The 25,535-nt window shown below is 38.0% G+C and overlaps 1 protein-coding gene across 12 annotated transcripts in view; it reads left to right on the plus strand.

Moving 5' to 3' along the window:
• LOC117400251 (voltage-dependent L-type calcium channel subunit beta-2-like) overlaps positions 1-24,231 on the plus strand; it is a 119,530-nt gene extending 95,299 nt beyond the window's left edge. For 5 of the 12 annotated variants that reach the window (XM_059023141.1, XM_059023137.1, XM_059023140.1 and 2 more), the window contains exons 6-13: positions 2,114-2,253; positions 6,558-6,638; positions 7,039-7,097; positions 12,445-12,554; positions 15,333-15,484; positions 18,957-19,052; positions 20,197-20,382; positions 21,802-24,230. In XM_059023141.1, the coding sequence (XP_058879124.1) occupies positions 2,114-2,253; positions 6,558-6,638; positions 7,039-7,097; positions 12,445-12,554; positions 15,333-15,484; positions 18,957-19,052; positions 20,197-20,382; positions 21,802-22,347 (1,370 nt within the window). In that variant the 3' untranslated portion in view covers positions 22,348-24,230. Of the gene's footprint in view, positions 1-2,113; positions 2,254-2,397; positions 2,418-6,557; positions 6,639-7,038; positions 7,098-12,444; positions 12,555-15,332; positions 15,485-18,956; positions 19,053-20,196; positions 20,383-21,801 lie in introns of all 12 variants that reach the window. The other 7 variants (XM_033999890.3, XM_033999900.3, XM_033999892.3 and 4 more) reach the window with 3 other exon arrangements.
• The last annotated feature ends 1,304 nt before the right edge of the window (positions 24,232-25,535 follow it).

The following is a 25,535-nucleotide window of genomic DNA, read 5'->3' on the forward strand; positions in this document are numbered from 1 at the left end:
ATTACTCATATTGAGCCCTCCTAACGGATTAACTATGATTATTCCTCGGATGCAGTTCTTTACACACAGCAAACATTCACAAACCATCTATATCACATATTGAGAAAATGGCAATTCAGTTTAACTGATTCATATGCAAAGAACCAATTTTATACCATTAATACAACAAACATTCATAAACTATTCATATCACAGGTTATGCAAATAGCAATTCAGTTTAGCTGATTCATATGCAAAGAAACTCAGTTAATACAGTTTTAAAATGGAGAGAGAGAAAAAAAAACGTTAGTATGAAAATAATCAAACACTATCTTTAAATCTGGTCATAAATATACCTGGTTTCAAACAGGCAATATTTTCCAAGTCATTACACCAACAACCAACATACAGATAATAAACAAGCAGTTTGCATCAAGGTATGTAACAGTAATAATGACCGAGAGGCTATAATAAAGTCAAGCAAAGTAAGAAAGGAAGTGACATAGATCTAAACAGTCATTTTCCCAAAAAAGAAACGACGGGAACTTCCATAATACTGGTTAAGTCCCGCTACAGTTGTCAGCCGTCCTGCTCAAATACACGTGCAGGACAACTCCATAACAATCCAGTAGGCAACAAAACCACAAAAAAAAAAAAAAAAAAAAACTCCAAGTTTCAGTCTCGCCAGTAATAGAGCAATATGCAGAAAACTCCAGGTTTGTCCAGCTAGTAATACAGCAGTATGAAAACTCCAGGTTTCAGTCTCGCTAGTTTAAAACAACAAGCAGAATCCACGTTGCTTTCACAGACTTGTGCAACAAACCACTACCCGCAGCTTCAATTGTTTGAACAAAAAAAAAAACTCAATATGGATTGCTCTCCACGCATTAAATAACCATTTGTGTATTCGAAATTGCAAACCGTGTCGGCGTCTTCACTGGTCCTGCACGTTTCAAATCACTCTGCACTTTATTCCTCAATCGTTGACTTGACATCATTCCTGTCCCAACGAGTTTCCCCATACACAAAACATCCGTGGTGTCAAAGCTATATTTCATATATTAATTAACAGTAAGCTAAGACACCAAAAAAGCCAAACAAAAAAAAAACTATTACAACTTATTGACATACTGCATTCTCTCATTCTCTCTCTCTCTCTCTCTCTCTCTCTCTCTCTCTCTCTCTCTCTCTCTCTCTCTCTCTCTCTCTCTCTCTCTCTCTCTCTCAATTCAATTCAATTCAATTCAATTCAATTCAAATTCAATTCAATTCAAAAATGCTTTATTGGCATGACGAGAGCGCTCAGGTATTGCCAAAGCTTTTATAATACAAAACAGAAATAATAAAACGGAAATACAATTACAGAACCTAACAAACACAAAAAAACATTGTTCCCTTCCCTTTGAACGATATAACTCCCTCCCTCCCTCCCTCCTCATCAACAGTAACCCCTGGTCATGTATGCAGGGTGTCACACACTGTCCCTCACCAAACAAAAAAAAAACTATTACAACTTATTGACATACTGCATTCTCTCTCTCTCTCTCTCTCTCTCTCTCTCTCTCTCTCTCTCTCTCTCTCTCTCTCACTGCATCAACTATTACGTCACTTCCTACGACCAACCTCTCTCTTCCTCCACCCGACGTCTTTATACAATTTTAAAATGATTGACAGCCAAAGAGGCTAGTGCTGAATTCAATACGGCACACATGTATTAGATGTTGCTGATGTGACTGTAAAGGGAACGTGTTCAGTGTTACTAAAGGTTAAGTCCTGATCTAACAGTAAGCAGCTGTATATCATGTATGACTGGGTATTGATTTTATTCAAGGTCATCTATAAATATATCCTGGTAGCTGAGCCCCTGTATAAAAGATTCTTGAGATTGCCGTGTGAATGAACCTTCATGCATTGCTGGAGTAATCAATATATTTTTTGTTAGCAAGGATTTCCTCAGATCTTACTCCCAAGTTTAAATTCGTAGGAGGACCAGGCTGGAGATTTACTGTGTGCGTGTTTTACTTTGACATATTTTATTTTTCATCCTGTTTTAATTAACGTTTGTTCTTAATGCTTTGTTACCTTTGAAATAATGCATCCTTCGATAACACTGGGCCTGTTTGTTTGTACAAAGCTATTGATATAGATGCCACTGGCTTAGATGCAGAAGACATTGAGAGCCCAGCCAACCACCGCTCCCCTAAAACCAGTCCAAACAATGTAACGTCCCCCCTATCCAAAGAGAAAAGAATGCCCTTCTTTAAGAAGGTAAAGGTAATTTCTGAGCTCCTGTCGCCTGTCCATGCCGCTTACCTGCTGCACGGTGCTACTCAACCAGTCATGTTTACTGTCTGCGTCCACTGCCAAGTCAATAACATGCATGCTTTGTTATTCTGTTTCTCTTCTATGCCGCTATAGCTAAACAGAAGCAAAAATCGGTAAGTTCACATTGACATGCATTCTCCAGCTACCAGCACTGTTAGCATTTAAAACTCCAGCAAGATGGTGAAACCATTCTGTATATTGGTGTGTGATATCAGTGTTTGTCGATTTTAAGAATATTTCTCTATATTAAATGGTCATCATAATGCAGTGATTCCTTTGTGCAACGCACTACACAACAGCTTTCAAATCTGAATCATCTTTTAATCCATTTACTGCTGTAATAGAAATGAGGTCCGCTTCACAGATGCATAACAGTAGTACTCATAATAAACAGTGAACCAAAAGAGTTACTTTGAAAACAGTAAAAGAATATGTCGATTCTGAAAGTAGTTATTGGTAATTGAAAGCAAGTAATAGTAATAAAAAGTTACTTAAAATAAATCAAATTACTTATGTTTATTAATTCACACTAAGGATTTATTTATGTATTTATTTATTTGGAACGTTGGTTGACTTATTAATATAAGTAAAACAAAATACAAGATTCTTTGTAATTATAAGTAACAGACAACTACTTTACATATTCTTATTTTTGAAAAAAATGTAATCAAAATAAATGCTTTTATCCTTATTTCTGTTAATGAGATTGAAGGTGAAATGCCAGCATCCTACTATTCTGGTAATTATAGAAGCAGCTGTAGGCATCTACAACAGCTACACTCACATGTATGTGAGTTCACTCAGGGAACTGTAGGCAAGCACCAAATGGAACCAGCTTAATAAGTAGAAACCAGCTGCAAAAATCCACATCATTACATGTTCGTTATTTCCAGTCTGAGAACAAAAAACAATGTGTCCATGTTAACCTTCAAAAGTACAGACTTTTTCCAAGTATCATTATTTGGACACACGTTTGTGAAACTTTATTTTGCATGCTGTAAGTTTCTACAGAATGACTGAGATGTCCCAATTTGGTCTAGTACAAATGCCAACAGTGCTGGAATTCAGAAGCACAGTAGCAACTGTGTTTACTAGTGTTCAGTAAATCTGGTGCCTTTTGTTGTGCTTGTGACATTTTCGTGCTGTCTGGAATATGAATGTCTTTGTGTGTGTGTGTCTGTGTTTATGTGTAATAACAGTGTGCTTTGATTTGCTCTGTTTTGTTTTATGGAGATTCCAATAGGTTTTTATTTGTTCCAAATACTATAAATGTTTTTAACTTCAGTTCAGGAGGAAGGACTGCCCACCCTCTACATACATAATGTCACCATTCAGCCAATCATAAAACTAAACCAAATTAATCTGTAACTTACCCTGCTTTTTGTTCAAATGATTCACATCCCTCACCCTCCCCCATTACCACATTTTTTCAAATACCCCGTGGTTAACCACAGATGGTCAGACGGCTCAACCGAATGCCCATGAGATGAATCCTCAAGCCAAGTGGGTTTAAGGCCAAATGTTTAATCTTGTACCATACTCCATAAACATCAAATAAATACCATTCATTACAAATTCTGTGTTGTGGGGGTTTGTCCTGAACTACTGAACGCATGTGAGGGCTTGAGAAGTGCCCCAGTCTTTGATGACCTTGAAATATACACTGCCTTTACACTGGATTGGAGAAGCTCCTCAATAACTGCTCTATGCTAGGCTGTGCTTGACTGTTTGTTTTCAGTTTCCACAAGGTTCAGTCTCCAAGATGTATAGTTTGTTCTTAGCTCACAAAATCTCTATATAAGCGGTTGTCTGCATTATACAGTGCTGCAGCTCCCCCAGAGGTGCTGGGAAGAGTATAAAGTATATGTCAAACCAGTTCCAAACAACACTGGCACTGGGGATGATATTGTCTTCGGAGAACACAACCTGAAAGTATAGAAGGTCAGGGCTTGGTCAGCCAAATCCTATAAGACCTGCCCAGCAGTCACACATGTCCCTGTTATGCTGTCTCCATTTTCAGTGTGACAGTGTATTATTAGCCGGAGATACTTTCTGTGTGTTTTTGTAATCAAGAAAGGTGTTATACTGCTACCAGAGAACCTATTAATAAAGGCCCTCACCCTTCCCATTGGATACCTTTGACAGGAAGTTGGCTTCACAGTCTTTTACGTGTCAGCTAACTTGAATAAGCTGACTGGATCCCATCAGTTCAGAATAGTAGTTGTCTCTAATTCAGTGTTCAATCAGTGTACATTGTACTGACTTTTTGTTTTAGTGATCAACTTATTTTGTGATTTATAGATAGACCGCTACATTTTATTGTATAATTCCTAGACTGATTAAGATTATAAGTATGTTATTATGTTTTATTTAAATGTATTTAAAAATATATACAAACTTCACTATAAAGAACCCCCATGGGACCTGGACAAATGTTCGTTATATCAGGGTGTTCACTATAATAGGGTTTGGCATTTTTCTGTATCAGAATAATGACAAAATGGCAAATTTGAATTGAACATCAATATATAGTACTTTTATGAAGATTCCTTCACATTAATCAACATTTAAATGGTATTGTGACAAGGTACTTGTGTCAGATGTGTGGTTAACCGCATTGCAAGACAGAAAGTGATGGGAATTGGAGTTGAAACACCGGCACAGGCGTGCAAGATTTATTAACCCAAAACAGAAAGGCTTCGTTCGTGTTACTCCTAAAAAGTGCGTTGAGGTCGGGAGTCTGCACCTGACGTAGACGGAGCTAGGACAGCTTTGGGAGGTTTCCCAGCACAGTCGACTGAGCAAACATGGAGACCGACTTGATTGATTTTCTGATTGCAGAAGACTACAGTTTGTTTTTTTCACTGTTCCCATACAGCTCCATCATAACTAGACTGACTAGATTGACATGAATACTTATTTCAGTAACCCCAAGACCATCTTTAATTAGGAATCTGTTTAAGCAATTAAAGTTATGTACATCAGTTTTATATGGAGGATATTCCATGCCAAATAAATACATACAGGAATTAATAAATACATTTTGAAATAAATAAATAAATACATACATACATGGACATTTATATATTTATTCATGTATTTATTTATTCCTGTATTCATTTATTTTTAATTTTGGCATGGAATATCCTCCATAGTTTTACTAGTCCCATTTGAAAATTAAATGCAAAAGCATAATATATGTACCGGTATTTGTCATTCACAATACAATTGTGACCTCGTGACCTTTGTTGTCAGTTCCATCTGCGGTCAAGCAGTTTGCCTTTCTCGGACAGGGTATGCACGCAGACCCACGTAATTTGACGCAAAGTCTACGCAGACTCTCAAAAGTCTGCGCATAGCGAATGCACCCAAAGTAAACAAACGGGTCATGTGACGCTACCAACGATGGTAACTCAGAGAGGACACACACAGGTGACTGTACAAAAGGCAAAATAAAACAGTACAAAAACTATAAATACAAGGTGCCACACAGGGCAAGCGCTAGCCTTACTGAACAAGGCGTCCCGTTCCAGGAACCTGCTACACTACGTAACCCTCGCTATACATTACTTGGGATCAATATCCCCTAAACTAACCTACTTATGAGCCGTTATTCTTACGACGACTCCTGCTACTTCATACGGCCTTGGCTGGGCATTGCCTTCAGAAGTACCCTGTTGCATTCTGTAAACAGTCCACATATAAATTACACCAACACTAATTTCCCCCGGTGCAGGGAAATCGCCCTGCTACATGTATGTTTAAAAGAAAACATTAAAGAAATGAAAAAGGAAAGAATGTACACTTACATGCTGAATACAGTAATTACATGTCCTTTCTCTTGAAAAACCTATCCAGCGGTGATTGCTCCTCACACCCGTTGCCTGGTTGCAGTTGTGTGAAGATGACGGACAGGCAACGATTGCATTCGTCATGCATGATTCGTACTACAATAGGTCATCTTTGAATTAGTGTTATCTTTGAATTAGTCAACCATGGTCTTTGTTTTCACTGAGAGAATAACACACTTGACACTGGAGAAAGTTCAGTGTCAGTCAGTACTGAGATCGTTGGATCCGGGTCGATCTAGTACGTGATCGTTCTAATAGGGCAAATTTGCATTGAAAAAATCAGTTCTTGCTGTTGGGATCGTTAAAAACGGGTGTTCGTTATAAGAAGGGTTCGTTATAGTGAAGTTGGCCTGTATTTAAAAAATATATGAAAATGACTTAGATTTTTTCCTCATTATGCAGACAGAGCACGTCCCTCCGTACGATGTAGTGCCTTCTATGCGACCTGTAGTTTTAGTGGGGCCTTCTTTGAAAGGATATGAGGTAAGCAACATCTGCTACACCAGAATTCTTATCTGTGCCCTGTTTAAATAATAAACTGGAACTGAGGAGAAAAGAACTAGGGATAGAAAAAAAAATCTGATTTTATTCATTCACAATGAAAAGTTTTTTTGTTTTCTTTTCAGAAAGGAACATCTTAAATCAGCCTCTAAACTATGTTATTATTAAAAATTAGAAAATACAGATGGACCTGGATATTGTCAAGCTGTCCCCTAAATACAGTACATATCCCTGTAGGAGCACAAGCTCAGGGTAATTTTTTGTAAAATTTTCCAACAGAACATGCCTTTATTTTTGCCATTATATTAATTACAGAAATGTTAGGTGAATGAATAAGGTTCGTATTATATTTTCTTTCAATTTCTTTTCATTTTTGTTCTAGGTGACGGACATGATGCAAAAAGCACTGTTTGACTTTTTGAAACACAGATTCGAAGGACGGTAAGTTCTGTGATGTCTCTTATCAGTCATCTGACATAAAGTTAATTTAAAGAAATCAAAAACAACTGAAGCAGCTATTGGTGTTCAGTATATACCATAAACTCATTATAGGAAATAAAAAAATACCACATTACTGTCTATAGTATATTACAGTAAATATTGTGTTTTTGGACAGTGTAGATTATTATGGCAGTAGTATGTCTTTTAATTCAGGTGTTTCCTAAAATAAAAGACTGTACTGAATTGACCATGGCACTCTAAAAACAATGTATTTGATGATGTGTGCTTCTCTGTTTATGTACATACAGTTGTGTAACACTTTGCTATTTGTGCACAATGTTTTAAAACTGCTTTTGAATTTATTAAAATGTCATTTATATGTAATGGATTGCAACCGCAACTGCACTGTTGAATACACTTACAATATTGACCTTGCCAGTTCGCTACTAGCATACACTTTAAACACACAAAAACATGACTGCCTTGCTGCTGCTGCTTTGAAATTGAAGTGTGCGTTTCGTCTAGTACAAGCTTCTGAGGCTGACTGACACTTTTCTAGTCAGCTAGTCGACTATTCAGTGCTACCCCTAGTGGTGCCAACCCAATCTCATGATAATCTTTTTTTTTTTTTTTAATCTTTTGGCACAAATTGGCATTATGGCTGGAATTCTCTAACTGAACTCAGCAATTAGATGGGCATGATTCTGAAGTCTAGCTTCCCACGTTCTGCTGCACGTTCCACATCTCCTCTGTGCTGCTCTCCACAGGTGAAATGCAATAACTACATGTATTGAACTGTAGGATTTCTACAGACAGATAAACCGCATACTACAATGTGTAAGCATTAGATCTTGCAGTTCTTATAGTTTAGTAACCACACTTCAGGCCTGACTTTAACATAATGTAGCAGTGTTAACTGTATCAAAATACATCATTTTACTTACTTTCATCACTAAAAGTTTCTAAAGTCCTTTTTAAGGGCTGAGTCTATCAGTGCTGTCGATGCCTTAAAAAGTCATGTTGCATGCTTTTAACTTGTGGAATTAGCATCATTCCTATTGGGAAATGATTGTCCACACTTTACATACTCTGTGGTGCCTGACATTTTTTTAAAAATAGGCCAGGACTGGAATTAAATTTTGTAAACAGCACTTGTTCATAATTGTTTGCTGCTAAGATTGCTTGTGTTAAATGAATAATATTATTTTCTAGAGGTTGGCATGGGTAGAAAATCCGGAACCAGGTACCCGCCATGAAAAATACCTGGGTACCCGGATCTTTATCGGGTAATGATTAAAAAAAAAAAAAATCACATATATTAATGTTTTAAGTGGATGATACATATTTAAATACTATATAGTACACATACAATTTGTCCCTTCAGATCTGTAGACTTGTGTAACCTTTTTTAGTACTGGAAACATTGAAATAATAATAATAATAATAATAATAATAATAATAATAATAATAATAATAATAATACGTCTCAGTTTGAATATAGTTATTGATGTTAAATGCACTGAATGCCTTGTGATTCTTTGCGACATCTATTGCCATATTCCGCTGTTGTTGTTTTAAAACATGGCATCCAGCAAAGGAGCCTTGTGTGGAATTTCTTTACCAAAGCAGGAGAAAACGGATTTTGCCAAGGAAATATGTCATTCAAAGGAGGAATTACAATTTTTTTTTTTATTTAACCCAAAACAAAATAGGTAAATGTTTTGTAAGTGTGTGGGTAATGTTTTTCTCATTTTGTACCTACGCATTTTGGAGTGCATGTTTTTTCCACTAGCGATTTAGCATTGGAATAATAAGATGGGTTCACTAAACAGCGGGCTACCGGAATGTATTATTCCTTATTATTAGGTTGATATCTACTTCTTTAATCAAAAGTATTACAGTACTTTGCCTCACCTTGTAAAAAGGTCAATAATCCTTGGTTATTTCGAAGCCATTTGAATCTAGCTATGGTGGTATGAACTGAGGCGTATGGTGTCGCTGTAATCTGCAATGACAATGCACATTTTTGAAGGGCGTAGCAGAGGCTATAGATATCAGCGGGACTTGGGAATTCTTGTATGCACACAAGGGATGAAATGCATTTTATTTTGCTGCAAAACAACTAAACGTGTAAAAGAGCCTAAATAAATAATTATTAGTATGATTTTATCCGAGGCCCGTGTCTCAGGTGCCTCATAGTTGACTACAGGCTTGGTATTGAAGAGAATAATAGTCGCCGCAGTTGTTATTATTGAGGTGTACATGCCGCTGTTATTGTTTTCTGCAAAACCTTGATATCCTGTCAGTTAAGAAAAGGCTTAATACAAGGATTGTTTTATTAACATTATCTTTATTACGCTGGCCAGAGACCCACATTATCATATTTCTACATTTTCTTAAATTAATAATCGAACCCGGGTAGTAAAAAGAAACCTGGTTCGGGTCGGGTCATTTAAAACCCAACGGATACCCGGGTTTTTGTTTGTTATTACGTTTGTTGCAGTTGTAGTTGCTCTTGCTACACTGGCGATTCCTGAAAAGGAACAAATAGTAAAGCCAGTGGAGTAGTTGGATATGGCTTAACCTTCACTGATGACCATATTGTATTACATCAGTAATAGTACTTCAATTTGACTAATGACCATTGGGTGTCCTGCACATGCGCCCTCTGCAGGCCTGGTTCAACAGCAGGGTTTTTCAGCTTGCGTTGAACTGTGACCACCTTTGAGGTTTTCAAATTTAAATTACTCTGCGTGTCTGAAAGTTGTCAGTTTATGACTTTTCCTAAATACATGTATTAAATACCCTGACAGCATTTGAATGGCAGGATCGCAAAAATAAGGAAGTTATAATCCCGCCCACCTAGAACCGCCAAAGCAGTCATTTTGAAAGCAGTCTTTTACGATACATGTTTTTATTTTGAATATAACCTACAATCTATATATTTTTAATATACAAGCCTGTTGTTATCTCTACTGAACCTGGCAGCCATCAGTTTTGTACAAGGATTGCACCTGGGAAAATATCAGTAGGAGAGATTTCATCTTAAAGCTAGCCACAGAGCTTTGGCAGAAACATTTCGATCAGGAAACTGCCAAGCACGCCTGGATTCAGTACTGCATGGAGTGACACACGCAAGAGAAAAATATATGTTACTTTTGTTATAAATTTTAAAAAAATGTCATGTTTACAGTTTTGTATGTACATATATCTGTTTACACACTAGTTTCTTTTGAAATGTTTATTTTATTATAGTTGTTCATTTTTTGAAGTAATGCTTTATATGTGGTAAATTAGAAAATAAACCCTGTTATGTTTAATTGTTCATTTAAATGCAGTGTTTAAGCTCTGCAGTTGTTTGATATGATGTGCTTGAATAAAACTTTTGAGTTGTATCCGGTAGTTTGTCTTTCATTTTAATATTGATGTTGTTTAAAATGTAACCGTCATAATGACTGCCGGCGGCGGTTTTAGGTATGAGTATAACCGCGGTGGTTCTAGTGTTAACAGTGTCTCATCACTGTCTAAAGGCACTCTCTTGGTAGAAACAGACAGCCCCATCTGCGGCTAGGTGTGGCGCTGAGCATTGTCACCAGAAGTGAGGTCTTTACCATGGACACTGGGCTGGAGCACTGTGTGGAATGGACAGAGGGGAATGACCCTGAGGTGGTGTGCCAACCCACTGTCCCCTCTGGTTCTCCATAATAGGAGCGGGGGGACCCACTGGTGATAGATGCCTTGGCATTACCAGTGGCCGAGGCAACTGTTACATGCCTTCCCACCGCTTGTCCTGCTCCTGCTGTGTCTGGAGAAAATCAGGCAGGACCAGGCCAAGGTGCTCGTAATAGCCCCTTACTAGCCCAGGAGACTGGTTTTCAACCCTGATGCATCTCTTGAGCGGCCAGCTGTGGAGACTGCCCAAGTGCTGCGACCGGCTCAGTCAGGCATGGGGGACCTTATGGGTCTGTCCAACAGGGTTATTGACACCCTGCAGAGTGCCAGAGCACCGTCCAGTACGGGTACAAGTGGGGTGTTTTCAGATGTGGTGTCTGCCTCGTGGGTTTGACCCCACGACTTGTTCTATGGCAGTAATACCGCAATTTTTGCAGGACATATTTGATGGAAATCTTTCTCCACGTTAATGTCTATCTGGGAGCTATTTCAGCTTGCCATGTCAAAATTGACTTGGTCTCCCGAGGAGCTCGATTCCTGACCACCTTTGAAGGAAATTGTTCCTTGCTGGAGGCTAAACGTTGTGCTTAATGCACTCATGAAGGCTCCATTTAAGCCCCTGACATTTTTATCATGAAAGTGGCTTTCTTGCTTGCTGTCATCTCCACAAAGCGGGTGAGTGAGATGCAGGCATTTTCTATTGCGAAAGCCTGCTTAATTTTTACAGAGGCTAGGACAAAGGTTACGCTCTGCACCGATTCTGCCTTTTTACAAACCAGTCTGTGGAATTGGAGGCTTTTCAATCCACCTCCATTTCAGTCTGACAGCTCCATACACTCTGCCCAGTTTCGCCCTGGCATACTACATTGACAGGACGAAAAGCTGGAAACAGTCTAAATGATTTTTAGTCTGCTATGGGGTGAAGTCCCATGGTCAAGCCCTGTCTAAGCAGTAGCTGTCCAAATGGATAGCAGACACGGTTTGGACTGCCTATGAGCTGGCCAACTTGCCCCCTCCAGAAAAGCTTACTGTCCATTCCATCAGGAGCATTGCAACTTTGTGGGCTTTATTCCAGGGTGCATCTGTCAAGGATATATGCAATGCAGCGGTATTGGGCTACTCCCCATACCTTTACTAGGTTCTATAGACTTAATGTAGTGGATCCTCAAATCCATAGTTTTAGAACTAGAGAGTTAGGGCGGCTTCTCAGTCGACCCTTAAAACACAGGCTAATTATTACTGGGGTTCCTAATGGTAATGCACAGGGCAGGCCCTCGGCGTAGCCTTGTAGCATTCCAGTCGTTCTGTAATATTGCCCTTGCGACGGCTTTGGTACTCTCACCCATAAGGTAATGGTTACATTTGATACTTGAAAGGGAATGTTGAGTTATTATCATAACCCCGGTTCCCAGAAATAGAAATGTAAAAATTAACATTCAAGGTCGCTGCGTCCATGATTGCAGCAGGCTTGAAGGAAAAATGACGCTGAGTTCTGTGAGTGCAGTACTTTTATGTCCTCGGTGACAGGCCACTTCTGCGTCACCCGCTCTGCGAACAGCTTTGGTATATCTTTGGGGTCTTTAGGAGGTAAATACCCATACAGTAATGGTTTCATTTCTATTTCAGGGAACCAGGGTTATGATAATAACCTAACGTTATGTTGGTTTCTTTTCAGAATATCAATCACACGGGTCACAGCCGACATCTCACTTGCCAAACGCTCAGTATTAAACAATCCGAGTAAACATGCAATAATAGAGCGCTCCAACACAAGGTCCAGTTTAGGTGAGTATTGTGAATGCTCTTTCTTTAGTGTATTCATAGCACATGTGTATTCCGCCCATCCAGGTGGTGGCAGCTCATTTGCAGAGGTGACTTTAAAAAATCTCTGAGAAACAATATCTCCTTTCCCCAAGTACAGATTTTTACTTCCCAAGGTTGCACAACGAATCAGGGGCTGAGCTGGGGTTTGAATCCAGGATCTTCTTCCTCGTCTTCCTCCTGTCTGACCATTGTATATTTATATAGACTGCTTACTAGTACACACATAGATTGAATTGTTGTACAATTTTACTTTGAACTGAGCATGTTTAGGGTTTAGTTTGAAATTGAATGAAACTCCCGTCATCGATGCATGCATTTTGTAGGATAAATGCCCATAACATTTAGTTGGGTTTTAGTTTCAGGAACAGCTAATACTGTAAAGAGTATGGTAATCATGAAGAAAATAAATGCAAGACTTAAATATAAATAACAATAGATTTTATCATCTTAGACCGTGCTGGGATGTGCCACCCCTGGACTTTATTAGAGCACTTTAAAACACTGGGCAATCGATTTCTTGATGAGACATCTTTGTGAATTACATAAGACAGTGCCATCCAGACGTATCTACTCTCTTAAGAATAAACCTGTGACTGATCCTATTGCAGGAGAAAGTATTTCAAGAAGGATGGGAAATACATTATTCTTATGTTATTAGGTTAGGTAAGGTTTTTAAAATAGATAAACCCATCTTTTCGTCAGAGTTTTTTGCACCTTTTGTTGCTATTACAGAATCAGTTTTTCTCATATACTAATACTAATACTAATACTATGGTTGGCTCTTACAACATTCTACATGATTCCTCACTAATCTGCATTTTCAGTTTCTGAGGGGGTGTTGTCATCTTTTGTTGCTGTGTACCACACGTTGTACAGTGCTTGCGGCTACTGCTTTTGCAATTGGTGATTACATTTTCAATGCTTTGTATGAGAACCTGATTGTTCTGGCTTTTTCCATTCTATTGCATCATTCTGCCCTCCCTTTCCAGATGCTTTGGGTATGTATATGATATGCTTGCTGTTAATTATCTAGCTGTTTCTTTGTGTTTAGTGTTTGTTGTGTGCTATGCAACTACAGTACTTCAAGAACAGATTAGAGGAGCAGATCAGAGGAAGCCAAATGTGTGTTAAAGAGCCTGAACACGTGTATTACCTGTAATTACTAGAAACGTCATAATTAATGACATAATTCATATATTAATGAAAACATAATTAGCATTTTAATAGTAGTAATTGTTGTTCAGTAGAAAAAAATAGAGCTTTAACCTTATGTCTCTTACTTAAAATTACAATAAAATACTGTACATTCCCAGATGTTCTAATTATACATGCTCATATGTCCAATAGATTGAACATTTTGAAAACCTAGAACAGTTATAACAGTGAGAGGCTATAATTAAGAATCCTTGCCAACAGTAAAGTACAATAAAACAATGGATTCAGATACATTATTCCAGGAACTTTTTCAACGTTTTAATAGTATGTTTAATTATTCTAGGTGGTGGTATACTAGTAATTAAATAATACAGTATGTTTTTTTAATAACAAAAACTAATAATAATACAAGCAAGTGCATGTGTTATTAAATAGTGGTTTAGTGAGAATATAGTTGATCCTGATTTCAGGAATTAATCATCTTGGCTTTCATTTCTCTTCAACACGGTTTTCACCTCCTGTCATCCTGCATTTTACTGCAGTTTACCCTCCTCAGTTCTTTCTCTGAATCTCTTAAAGAGAATATTCCATTCCTGGCTTTTGAAAATGTTTTAACCCTTTCCCAGAGAAACCTCAGCTACGGAAAAGTTCACCCTTAGGGCTGTATTCTTGAAACATATTGAAAAATAATTTCCATTCAAACTTGTAGGTTGTTTTTGTGTATTGCAAGCTGAATCCCTGCTTTGTCCTAGAATGAAATTACCTGGAATTCATCTGGTGGGATGGTGGAACATCCTTTCAGATAGTGCTTCATTTATAAGTACTTCGGGGAAACTGAATCTCCTACAGTATATGGTAGATAGATAGATACAGGGTGTAAAGTTCTAATATCTTCCAAAGATATTGATTCGTGTACCTATTAACCAATCATCTTCTCCACCAGCTTGTAGTTGCAGGTCTACAGACTGGAGGTTTTATGTTTTTCTACAAAACATGTTTAACATTTGTGGTGGAGGTACTTTGACATCCATGATGTTTATTAGGAATTGACTGGATAATCCTGTACTAACACTCTTCTTCCAAATGAAAATTGAAACAAACTGATTGTATGATTGTAAGCAAAAGCAGTGGTAGAATGTTAAGATGACCAGCTTGAACAGGTGGCTAACACAGATGGTTTCCTCCCAATGCTCCTCTCCAGTGTCAATAGATTAAATGCCCTTAGCAGTCGAGTAATACCATGCATTTCCCAGTGTAAAATATTTCTGAAAATATTATTTGAAAACAGTCTTAGTTATATTTACATACTTTTATGGTTCAAGAATAGAGCCCTTTACAGATCTGTCAAACCTATAGTAAAAGTGTCACATGTCAATTGTCAAAAGCTGTTTTCCCTGTCATTGTCATTAAAATCATAGATAATAGAGGATATGTAAACTTTTTGTTGTTGTTTTTGTAAGTATATGTTTTACTATGGAGACACGCATATAATCATAAAAAAACATGTGGACAGCTATTAGATTAAATCCTTAGTACTAACATTATAAAATAATGACTGTTGTTTGTTCTTTTTTTTATGTTTAGCTGAAGTGCAAAGCGAAATTGAACGAATCTTTGAACTAGCAAGAACCCTGCAGCTGGTAGTGCTGGACGCTGACACTATCAACCATCCAGCTCAGCTGGGAAAAACTTCACTTGCGCCAATCATTGTTTATGTAAAAATATCATCTCCAAAGGTAGGAGCATTCTAAAGATACTAGAACAGTTGTTTTCAAATGTAAGCACCTCAAAAACTGAAGTCGGTATAATTATATCCGTAGGGAATTAGGGTTTTTTTTCAGAACATTTCATTTGCACATTTATTTTCCGAAAGGAGTAAATCTGATGTTTCTAAACTGTTAACTCAGAATTCATGGAGTGGGTTTCTTGGTAGGTAGGAAAGATCCCATTGTTGTTTAAAAGACCTTTGTATCATGTTATGTTTCGGCCGTCACATCCTGGTGACTTTTTAAAATGAAAGAATCCCTGTGGTCTCAGCAGAGCTCACAAAATCATGTATCAACATGTATATACATTCAGTACAATAGAGTGTAACTATCTACCCGTCCCTCTGCAACACACAGGGACATATTTTCAAAGCGTTTCCTTCATTCTTTAATTAATGTATTTTTTGGAAGAAGAAAAAATCACGTTAATGTTACAAAATGAAAAACAAAACACATTGAGCGTGCTAAAGAGGACAAAGGTGTTTGGTTATATATATATACACAGTGCTCTCTCGCTATAAGTCTCTCGAGTATAACGCGCCTCGGATATCATGCTCCTACAGCATGCCCCCCAATTCCCTATACTAGTGATTCATGCAATATTTCTTCAGTAAATACAGTACCAGTGTTGTTCAAACTGTAAACAACTTCTCGATCTAACTTCCGTTTCTGTCTCTCCCTTTTGATACAGTACATGAACTGAAGAAAAGCTGCACTGGCACTTTATAACACAGACATCTTATTCAGTATTCATTTTATAACGAAATAAATATTAGGCCTATTACGTGGTTAACTTTCCTAATGTATTTACTTTTTTGCTGCGAGAGGAGCTGCAGCTTTCTCCGGGAGACGAGATGCTTCAGCTTCGCTTCAGCCCCTCTCCAGCAGTCGAACCCGGGGCGAGCCCATTCCCTCTTCCCCTCGCCTGACCCGCTCTCCTTCTCACACTTGGTTTGCTTGTCTGTCACTTCAAACTGAACTCCAGACCGCCATTTAGCCAGGCTATTTATAGTTTAATAACTGCTAATTAAAATGATCCATGAGTGAGAATGTTAGCTTTTCTTGTAAAAAATATAGCATTGATTACGGTTGATGCATGGTTAATTCACAGAAAGTTACATTTTTGCTTCACTATATGTGCATTATAGAGAGGGAGTTGTTGTATTTTGTATTATAGTCAGATGTGTGTTGTTATGTGTCCCACAGCACCCCCCACCCCCCACACCCTCCCCCATTTATAACACTCTTCAGTTATAACGCTCATATTGTGTGTCCCCCCTCCGAGACCCGCGTTATAGCGAGGGAGCACTGTAATATTTTGTATATAATATATGCAATAAATTATGGATCACCATACAGTATATATACAGTTGTAGTCAGAAGTTTACATACCCCAATGGAAATTTATAATTTCTAGAAATTTCTCGAAAACAAATAATTGTAGGAAAACTCTTGGTAGCAAAAGTTTTACTTTTGTGGATGAGGAAACAGTTACAAGAAATAGATTCCAGTTGTAGTCTCAGTAAGTTGCCTTTGATAAAGGCGTCTGCTAAATGAACAAATAATATATATACAGTACTGTGCAAAAGTTTTAGGCAGGTGTGAAAAAATGCTGTAAAGTAAGAATGCTTTCAAAAATAGACATGTTAATAGATTATATTTATCAATTAACTAAATGCAAAGTGAGTGAACAGAAGAAAAATCTAAATCAAATCCATATTTGGTGTGACCACCCTTTGCCTTCAAAACAGCATCAATTCTTCTAGGTACACTTGCACAAAGTCAGGGCTTTTGTAGGCATATAGTCAGGTGTATGATTAAACAATTATAACAAACAGGTGCTAATGATCATCAATTCAATATGTAGGTTGAAACACAGTCATTAACTGAAACAGAAACAGCTGTGTAGGAGGAATAAAACTGGGTGAGGAACAGCCAAACTCAGCTAACAAGGTGAGGTTGCTGAAGACAGTTTACTGTCAAAAGTCATACACCATGGCAAGACTGAGCACAGCAACAACACACAAGGTAGTTATACTGCATCAGCAAGGTCTCTCCCAGGCAGAAATTTCAAGGCAGACAGGGGTTTCCAGATGTGCTGTCCAAGCTCTTTTGAAGAAGCACAAAGAAACGGGCAACGTTGAGGACCGTAGACGCAGTGGTCGGCCAAGGAAACTTACTGCAGCAGATGAAAGACACATCATGCTTACTTCCCTTCGCAATCGGAAGATGTCCAGCAGTGCCATCAGCTCAGAATTGGCAGAAAACAGTGGGACCCTGGTACACCCATCTACTGTCCGGAGAAGTCTGGTCAGAAGTGGCCTTCATGGAAGACTTGCGGCCAAAAAGCCATACCTCCGACGTGGAAACAAGGCCAAGCGACTCAACTATGCACGAAAACACAGGAACTGGGGTGCAGAAAAATGGCAGCAGGTGCTCTGGACTGATGAGTCAAAATTTGAAATATTTGGCTGTAGCAGAAGGCAGTTTGTTCGCCGAAGGGCTGGAGAGCGGTACACGAATGAGTGTCTGCAGGCAACAGTGAAGCATGGTGGAGGTTCCTTGCAAGTTTGGGGCTGCATTTCTGCAAATGGAGTTGGGGATTTGGTCAGAATTAATGGTCTCCTCAATGCTGAGAAGTACAGGAAGATACTTATCCATCATGCAATACCATAAGGGAGGCATCTGATTGGCCCCAAATTTATTCTGCAGCATGACAACGACCCCAAACATACAGCGAAAGTCATTAAGAACTATCTTCAGCGTAAAGAAGAACAAGGAGTCCTGGAAGTGATGGTATGGCCCCCACAGAGCCCTATTCTCAACATCATCGAGTCTGTCTGGGATTACATGAAGAGAGAGAAGCAACTGAGGCTGCCTAAATCCACAGAAGAACTGTGGTTAGTTCTCCAAGATGTTTGGGCCAAGCTACCTGCCGAGTTCCTTCAAAAACTGTGTGCAAGTGTACCTAGAAGAATTGATGCTGTTTTGAAGGCAAAGGGTGGTCACACCAAATATTGATTTGATGTAGATTTTCCTTCTGTTCACTCACTTTGCATTTTGTTAATTGATAAATATAAACTATTAACATGTCTATTTTTAAAAGCATTCTTACTTTACAGCATTTTTTCACACCTGCCTAAAACTTTTGCACAGTACTCTATATATATATATATATATATATATATATATATATATATATATATATATATATATATATATATATATTTCTAAGTAACTACAAAACAATATACCAAGTGTCATCCATTATGACTTCTTGTTATGTGTAAGTAGAGCTGTTGACAAAATATTGGAAAAACTAACTTGGAAAACAATTATATATAAAAAATAAGTTATTAGCAACTAGATACTGTACATGTATATAATACTGTGAATGTTTTTTTTTTTTTGTTTTTTTTTAAATTATTATTATTACTTTAAGGTTTTACAGAGGTTAATAAAATCCCGAGGGAAATCACAGGCAAAGCACTTGAATGTCCAGATGGTAGCAGCTGACAAACTGGCCCAGTGTCCTCAAGTGAGTAACTTTCACCAGTAAATTCTTTGATCAATGGTTTATCAATTTTACCCAATCTGAAATATCCAATTTAAATGTTACCTTATTCTCTTTATCCCATTGTATGCCATTTAAGAATTAAAAAAAAGTCTAGAGGTACCAACCGCTTCCTTTGCTGCCTGTTTTTCATTGTATCAGATTGTGTTCCTGTGTATCTGTTCTTACAAACATTATTTTAAATGTTTTGAATCTATTCCATTAGTTGAAGGCATATAAATGTCTTAATGTGCCGAATAAAGTAATTGCAGCTAACACAATAGTTCTATATATGTTTTCTTCCATTCACACCTGTTCACTATATAGGTCTGAAATAGGCAGTTTTGAAAGAAACATATATGATATCTGGTACTGCTATAGGTTAGAGAAATCTGTTTGCAAGCGATGCTTTTAGACCGTCTTGCACTTCAAGTTTATTTTAACCAAATGGTCAACATCAAAATGTTTGTAGCCATGGAAACATGATTGTTTCTGCAGCTGATGGCAATTATTTTGTTGCAGCTGAGGAAAATAAATGCAGAGGCGGCTCTGACAGAACATTCTTGAGCCCAAAGGATTTTCAGAATTAGAGGGGCAGAGTAACACTTCTTGGTGTTGTTTGTAAGCAAATGGTTTGAGCAAGAGACTGTCCCTAACAGTAAATGATCAGTCACCACTCAAAATATAAATCTTACTGTAGCTTTTTCTCTGCTGTATATTATGTGCTTGATTTTTCCCAACTTTTCCCCCAACTCACATTTGGGGTCTCTTTTAGGCAGGCAGTTCTACAAGGTCAAGCCCATACACGAGATGTGTACGAAATTTAAAACCAGTTTGAGTTTGGACACTGTTAGCTCCAGTTAGGATTGCGGGCAGGTCAGAATTAGGTAAAAATTGGGACCCAATTCTGATAAAAAGTATTTAGAAACTATATAAATTATCTAAACATAGGTTTATTTTGTATATTGCCAGGTACGTAAAACCTCTAAAAATCAATACATAATCTATTTGTGTCCAGAATGTATAAATGTGATATTGCTGGTTGTGTCAATAAACTGGATTATAACAAACATTTGTATGTAATGTATGATAAACAATGAATAATATGCAATGACATATTCTTTACCAGGACATGTTTGATGTCATTCTGGACGAGAATCAGCTGGAAGATGCCTGTGAACACATGGCTGACTATTTGGAAGCCTACTGGAAGTCAACGCATCCCCCAAGCAGCAACCCTCCTAACCCTCTGCTGAGCTGCACACTGGCCACAGCAGCCCTGCCAGCCAGCCCTGTGCCTGTCTCCAACCTCCAGGTACAAGTACTGACCAAGCTTAAATCCAATCTGGGGCTTTGGAGTTCCAGTGAGAAGGAAGATGAGCAGGAGAATGCAGCAAAGATATATGAAAAACAAAACATGCAGGGTATGGCCAACTTAAAAAGTATGCCCCCTTGTGGCACCGTGTGAGAATGTCCCTCTCTTGGTATCTCCCAAAGAGCCATGCATGAGAATGCTATCTAACTGGGTTCAGTCAGGCTCCACTACCACAGAACACTGCAGGGTGCTGCACAAGCCGTTGTACAACAGGGCATTTAAAGTGATTTCAGGATAGCAGTTTCCAGACTCAAGGAAACGTGATGGTTTCAATGGTTTTTAAAAAAAGTAGCATTGTTAACTTTATGCATAACAATGCATTTTCTTTTATCTCAATATATTTATGTAGGATAGCACAGAAGCCTGTCTCCTTGATTCTTGAAATTTCTTTTTTGTAATGTGTCAAGAAGATTAAAGCAAATAATTGTATTGCTTCTTGATGAGCATCCCTTTTCCAAGCTCTGGTTGTGTGGGAACAAGTATACTAATATTTGAATCCAGGAGGTATTAGCTCTTATCCTATATACTGAGCTACTGTATCTTCCCTTGCCTCTTACTTTCATTCTACAAGCGATTCGAAAATTGTCACAGATTTTTTTTTTTTATTTCTTCCATGGATCTGTTAAAATAACATTTTTACATTGTATACCCCTATTCATTTTATAACTTCTAACATTTGTTAGTAAATGGCTACGCAGAGCAGACAGTGATAATCATTTTATTGAGATAGCAGATGTTTTATTTCTGACTCAGTATTTCAATTTTAAAGATGACATTTAAAAGAATTGCTCACTTTCACAGCTGAATTGTAAAATCACTAACAGATGGGTGTATATTTGTAATGTTATAGTTTCATCACCACCTGGTTACAATTTAAATGTAACTTTTTTTTTACCCTTTAGAAAAAGGATAAAATAATAGGCTTTTGCACTACAAGCTTAAAAAAATTATGAATCAATCAATGTAGATAATTTTCGGGCCCATTACTTAAGAAATAACAGCCATTCACTTTTGTACAGTATATTAGCAATGATCTGATGGATAGTGTACTGATTATATCCCTAACCTTACTGCGTGTGCTGTACATAGTTTGGTAGTATTGCATGTGAAATAGAATTATTGTAAAAAGCAAAGGGACTTTGCTGCATGCACTCCATTTTGTTTTATTATTATTATTATTATTTGAAGCCTCACAGGTATTTGAGAACTCACTGACCTCTGTTAGGTTTACCATTGTAAAAGCAGAGTATAAAGCGAGTTACCTAATCCTTGCCTGGGGGGCTCAATTTGCCTGTTTATTTGTGTGTGTTTGTGTGTGAAAACAACCCTAACTACTTTGCATGGTGTGACACTAACCAGGGCTCCCAGGGAGAACAGAAGAGCGAGAAGTCGGCACCTGAACGGACCAGTTCTCGAGAACAGGAGGAGGAGGAGGAGGAGGAACCCCGAACTGAGCCTACGAAGAAATCGCAGCATCGCTCCTCCTCCTCGGCCACGGCACAGCACCATAACCACCACCGCCACCACCGGAGCGGAGGAGGGGGCGGGGCAGGCAGCCGGGGCCTTGCCTGTCAGGAGACCTTTGACTCGGAGACGCAGGACAGCAGGGACTCGGCCTACGTGGAGCCCAAGGAGGAGTTCACAGAGGAGCAGGACGAGCATTACGATTCCCACAGGGAACACAATCACAGGGACGAGTCTCACAGGGGCGGCGGGGGTGAACACAGGCACCGAGAGTCACGGCACCAGTCAAAGGAGCGCGACCGGGAACAGGACCACAATGAGCGCAACAAACAGCGCAGCCGGCACAAATCCAGAGACTTCAACGAAAGGGACGGTGAGGTCGTATCCAAAAAACGGAATGACGTCGCTGAATGGAACCGGGATGTGTACATTCACCAGTAACTTTTGCCGACTCTGCCACAGCCCTCCACCCACCACTGTTCCCCACCATCGCCCCCTTGACTCCCAAATCAACCCTTTTCTTTGTGTTCCTTTTAAATTGACAAAGAGAAAAACTGTTTTGTGTAACATTCGTACCTCCGGTTGACCCTACTTTCTAGACCACATTGCAAACCTTGTTAATGTAAGGCTGCTTTGTACAGCTGTTGCTAATACAGCAGCAGTGTGGTTATAGAAAGAAAAAAAAAGATATATACATATTTTTCATTAGTGCTCTATTTAAATGAGCATGGTACAATTGCAGACACCCTGGCGTTGTACTGTGCTTCTTGAGGGATTTGTTTGGTACCTGCCACTTGAACAATATATATATTACAATCAAACTACTGTTAGAGTTTTTAATCAAAAATATACATGAGGTTGAAATCTGCTTTGTTTTCAGCAAGATGGGATTAGCATTGTAATCCTTTATTTTTTATGGTTTACATTTTTTGCATGCTAATAATTGAAAGGTTATTAATTATACGTAACTCTTTTGGGACTTAACTTGGTCTTGCCTTACAAGACAAAGGAATAGTAACACAATTTTCTGGTGCTGTCTTCAAAAGAAGTATCATACTGTTTGTATTTAGACACTTTATACCCAGGTGGACTTGTCCAAAGGGACTTTAGTGCTTTTAAATTGACAAAGGGTAAGTAACCCCCCACATGGATTTGCAGTGGTAAACATGGTCAAGTATGTACTGGTATGTTTGCTATTTTAATTGCACAATCAAAATAGATTTGAACTCATAGATTCAGTGAGTGTGAATTCAGTTTCAATTCTCATAGAGCCCCCTTTAATTTAAAACAGATTATCAATTCTAATGATTCAAACCATTTCAAAATGTTTACATTTTAGTTACCATTAATTCATCAGCCTATTAGTTACATTCAGTCTACAATTAAATATATTATGCATATATGTTTTACTGTTATTCTATTCTCATTTTATTTGGAATTATCTAGATTTAAATTTAGTGTAAAGTTAGTTCACATTTTATTCTGTATTAAATTCGATTTTAATGTAGACTGAATGTACAGTTTTTTCTTAATGTGAAATCATTTTCATTTGGCCATTTTTTATTTGGAAATAAATACATTTACCTTTGCTATTTTTCTTTAAACTGCTTTCTCTTTGTTGTTTTGTGAATAAAACAATCATATTAAAAAGCATTTTTTAAAGCTTTTTAAACATTGCAGAAAATCAGAGCTGCGCTGGGTACTGTATATGCAGGTGTGTTTATTATTGTTTTTTTCCAAATAAGATTGGTAAGCATTTGTATATACTTCATAAATGCCTTTGTAGATATTAACAGTATGTGAGTAGATGAACCTGTTGCACTGTTAAATGGATTTTATTTATTTATTTAACTGTACAAATGGTGGCTGTTATGTACATGTTGATTTTAACATGTAGGACTCTCAGTGCATCAACAGGAACTGTGTTCCAATGCTTTTGTTGTACAACAAAGATATTTGAATCATTTTAACTGGGATAAGTTAATGTTCTTCCTGTTTTAGCATCTTTGCAAACAGTATACATTTGGCATGATCAATGATGTATTTGTTTATGGGAGCTGCTCCGATCTTTATGCTATATTCAGTTGTGTTTTCTGCGTATCTATTTGGTGTGACTTAAGGATCTAATCTTGAGTTTTCCTGGCTTTTCAACCTTTTTTCTGCTTAGAGACTAAATGCACAATTCACTCACTGATATCATTTCACATAGACTTATTTTACTGGTTTAAAGGGTTTCAAGTGGCTATTTAAAGAATGTACATTGGACATATATGTAAAAAAAATAAACTTCAGAACAAAGAAACAAAAACTACAGTGTTTTTAAAACTGCAAGTCAAACGCACACTCGTTTTTCAAAATAGACTGGCCATAAGAACCTAAAATAACAATATTGAATACTAGTATATCCATTTGTTCTGACAGTGGAAGGGTCTATGTACTGTTACACTACACTAATGATTGTGTTGTAATTTATTTCATGGTTGGTTATTTAGAGAACAGGCAGAATGATTTTGTTCAGCCCTTCAAATGGTATACACCTCGCACAACACTTGCTGATCTCCTGAGCGATGATGTTTAAGTACTATAAATTGAAGTGCTGTGGCTCACACGTTAATGCACGGGACATAGCTTCTCGTTTAACAAAACTGAATGATAATAACCTAACATTTCCTTTCAAGTACCAAATGTAACAATTACCATGTGCGTGAGTGTACCAAGGGCAATATTACAGAACGACTGGAATGCTACAAGGCTAAGCCAAGAGCCTGCCTTGTGCATTACCACATCGCTAGGGCAAAAAAATTAATCCTCTAGTTCCAAAACCATGGTTATGAGGATCCACAACCTTAAGTCTATAGAACCTAGTAAAGGTATGGGGAGTAGCCCACACCGCTGCATTGCAAATGCCTCCAACAGATGCATTCTGGAATAAAGCCCACGAAGTTGCCATGCCCCTGGTGGAATGGTCAGTGAGCTTTTCTGGAGGGGGCAAGTTGACCAGCTCATAGGCAGTCCGGACTGTGTCTACTATCCACTTGGAACAATATCCTTCATAGGCGGCCAGGAAGTGAGCTCCTGGGGAGACCGAGTCAATTCACCAATCGCAAATCTGACTTTAGCCCCGCCCACTTTTCACGCACTTGATATTGTTGCTACGTCAAGCTACCGCGATAAAAGAAAAATGACAGCCATGCCAAGTTAAAGTGTTGGACTTTTGGAAAACTGACAAAATCTCATCCCACAGTTGACAAAAACATCTGACGGATTTGGGAACTGCTGTGTAGGTTTCCTATCAACAAAGTGGTAAAAACAAAACATATCCCATGCAAAGCAGTAATCAGGCAAGTCATACTTGGGGTGGTGTTAATTGGTAGTTTGAAATCAGACCGCTGTGAAAAGCGCTTAGTTGTGCTAACTTTTTTTTTTTTTTTTTTTTTTTTAATTAAAAAGAATAAATAGACACTTCTCAGACAGCTTGGCAAATATACATATACATACACATACACATACACACACAAAGGGACAGTCAGAGTTACCTCAGGGACGTAAACTCATTGGTCTTAACTTAATAGAGAACATAAAAAGAAAGTACTTGGCTGGATTGTTTTCTGAATGATAAAAAAAAAAAG

This window comes from Acipenser ruthenus, chromosome 4, assembly GCF_902713425.1.
Source record: "Acipenser ruthenus chromosome 4, fAciRut3.2 maternal haplotype, whole genome shotgun sequence".
NCBI classification, from domain to species: Eukaryota; Metazoa; Chordata; class Actinopteri; order Acipenseriformes; family Acipenseridae; genus Acipenser; species Acipenser ruthenus.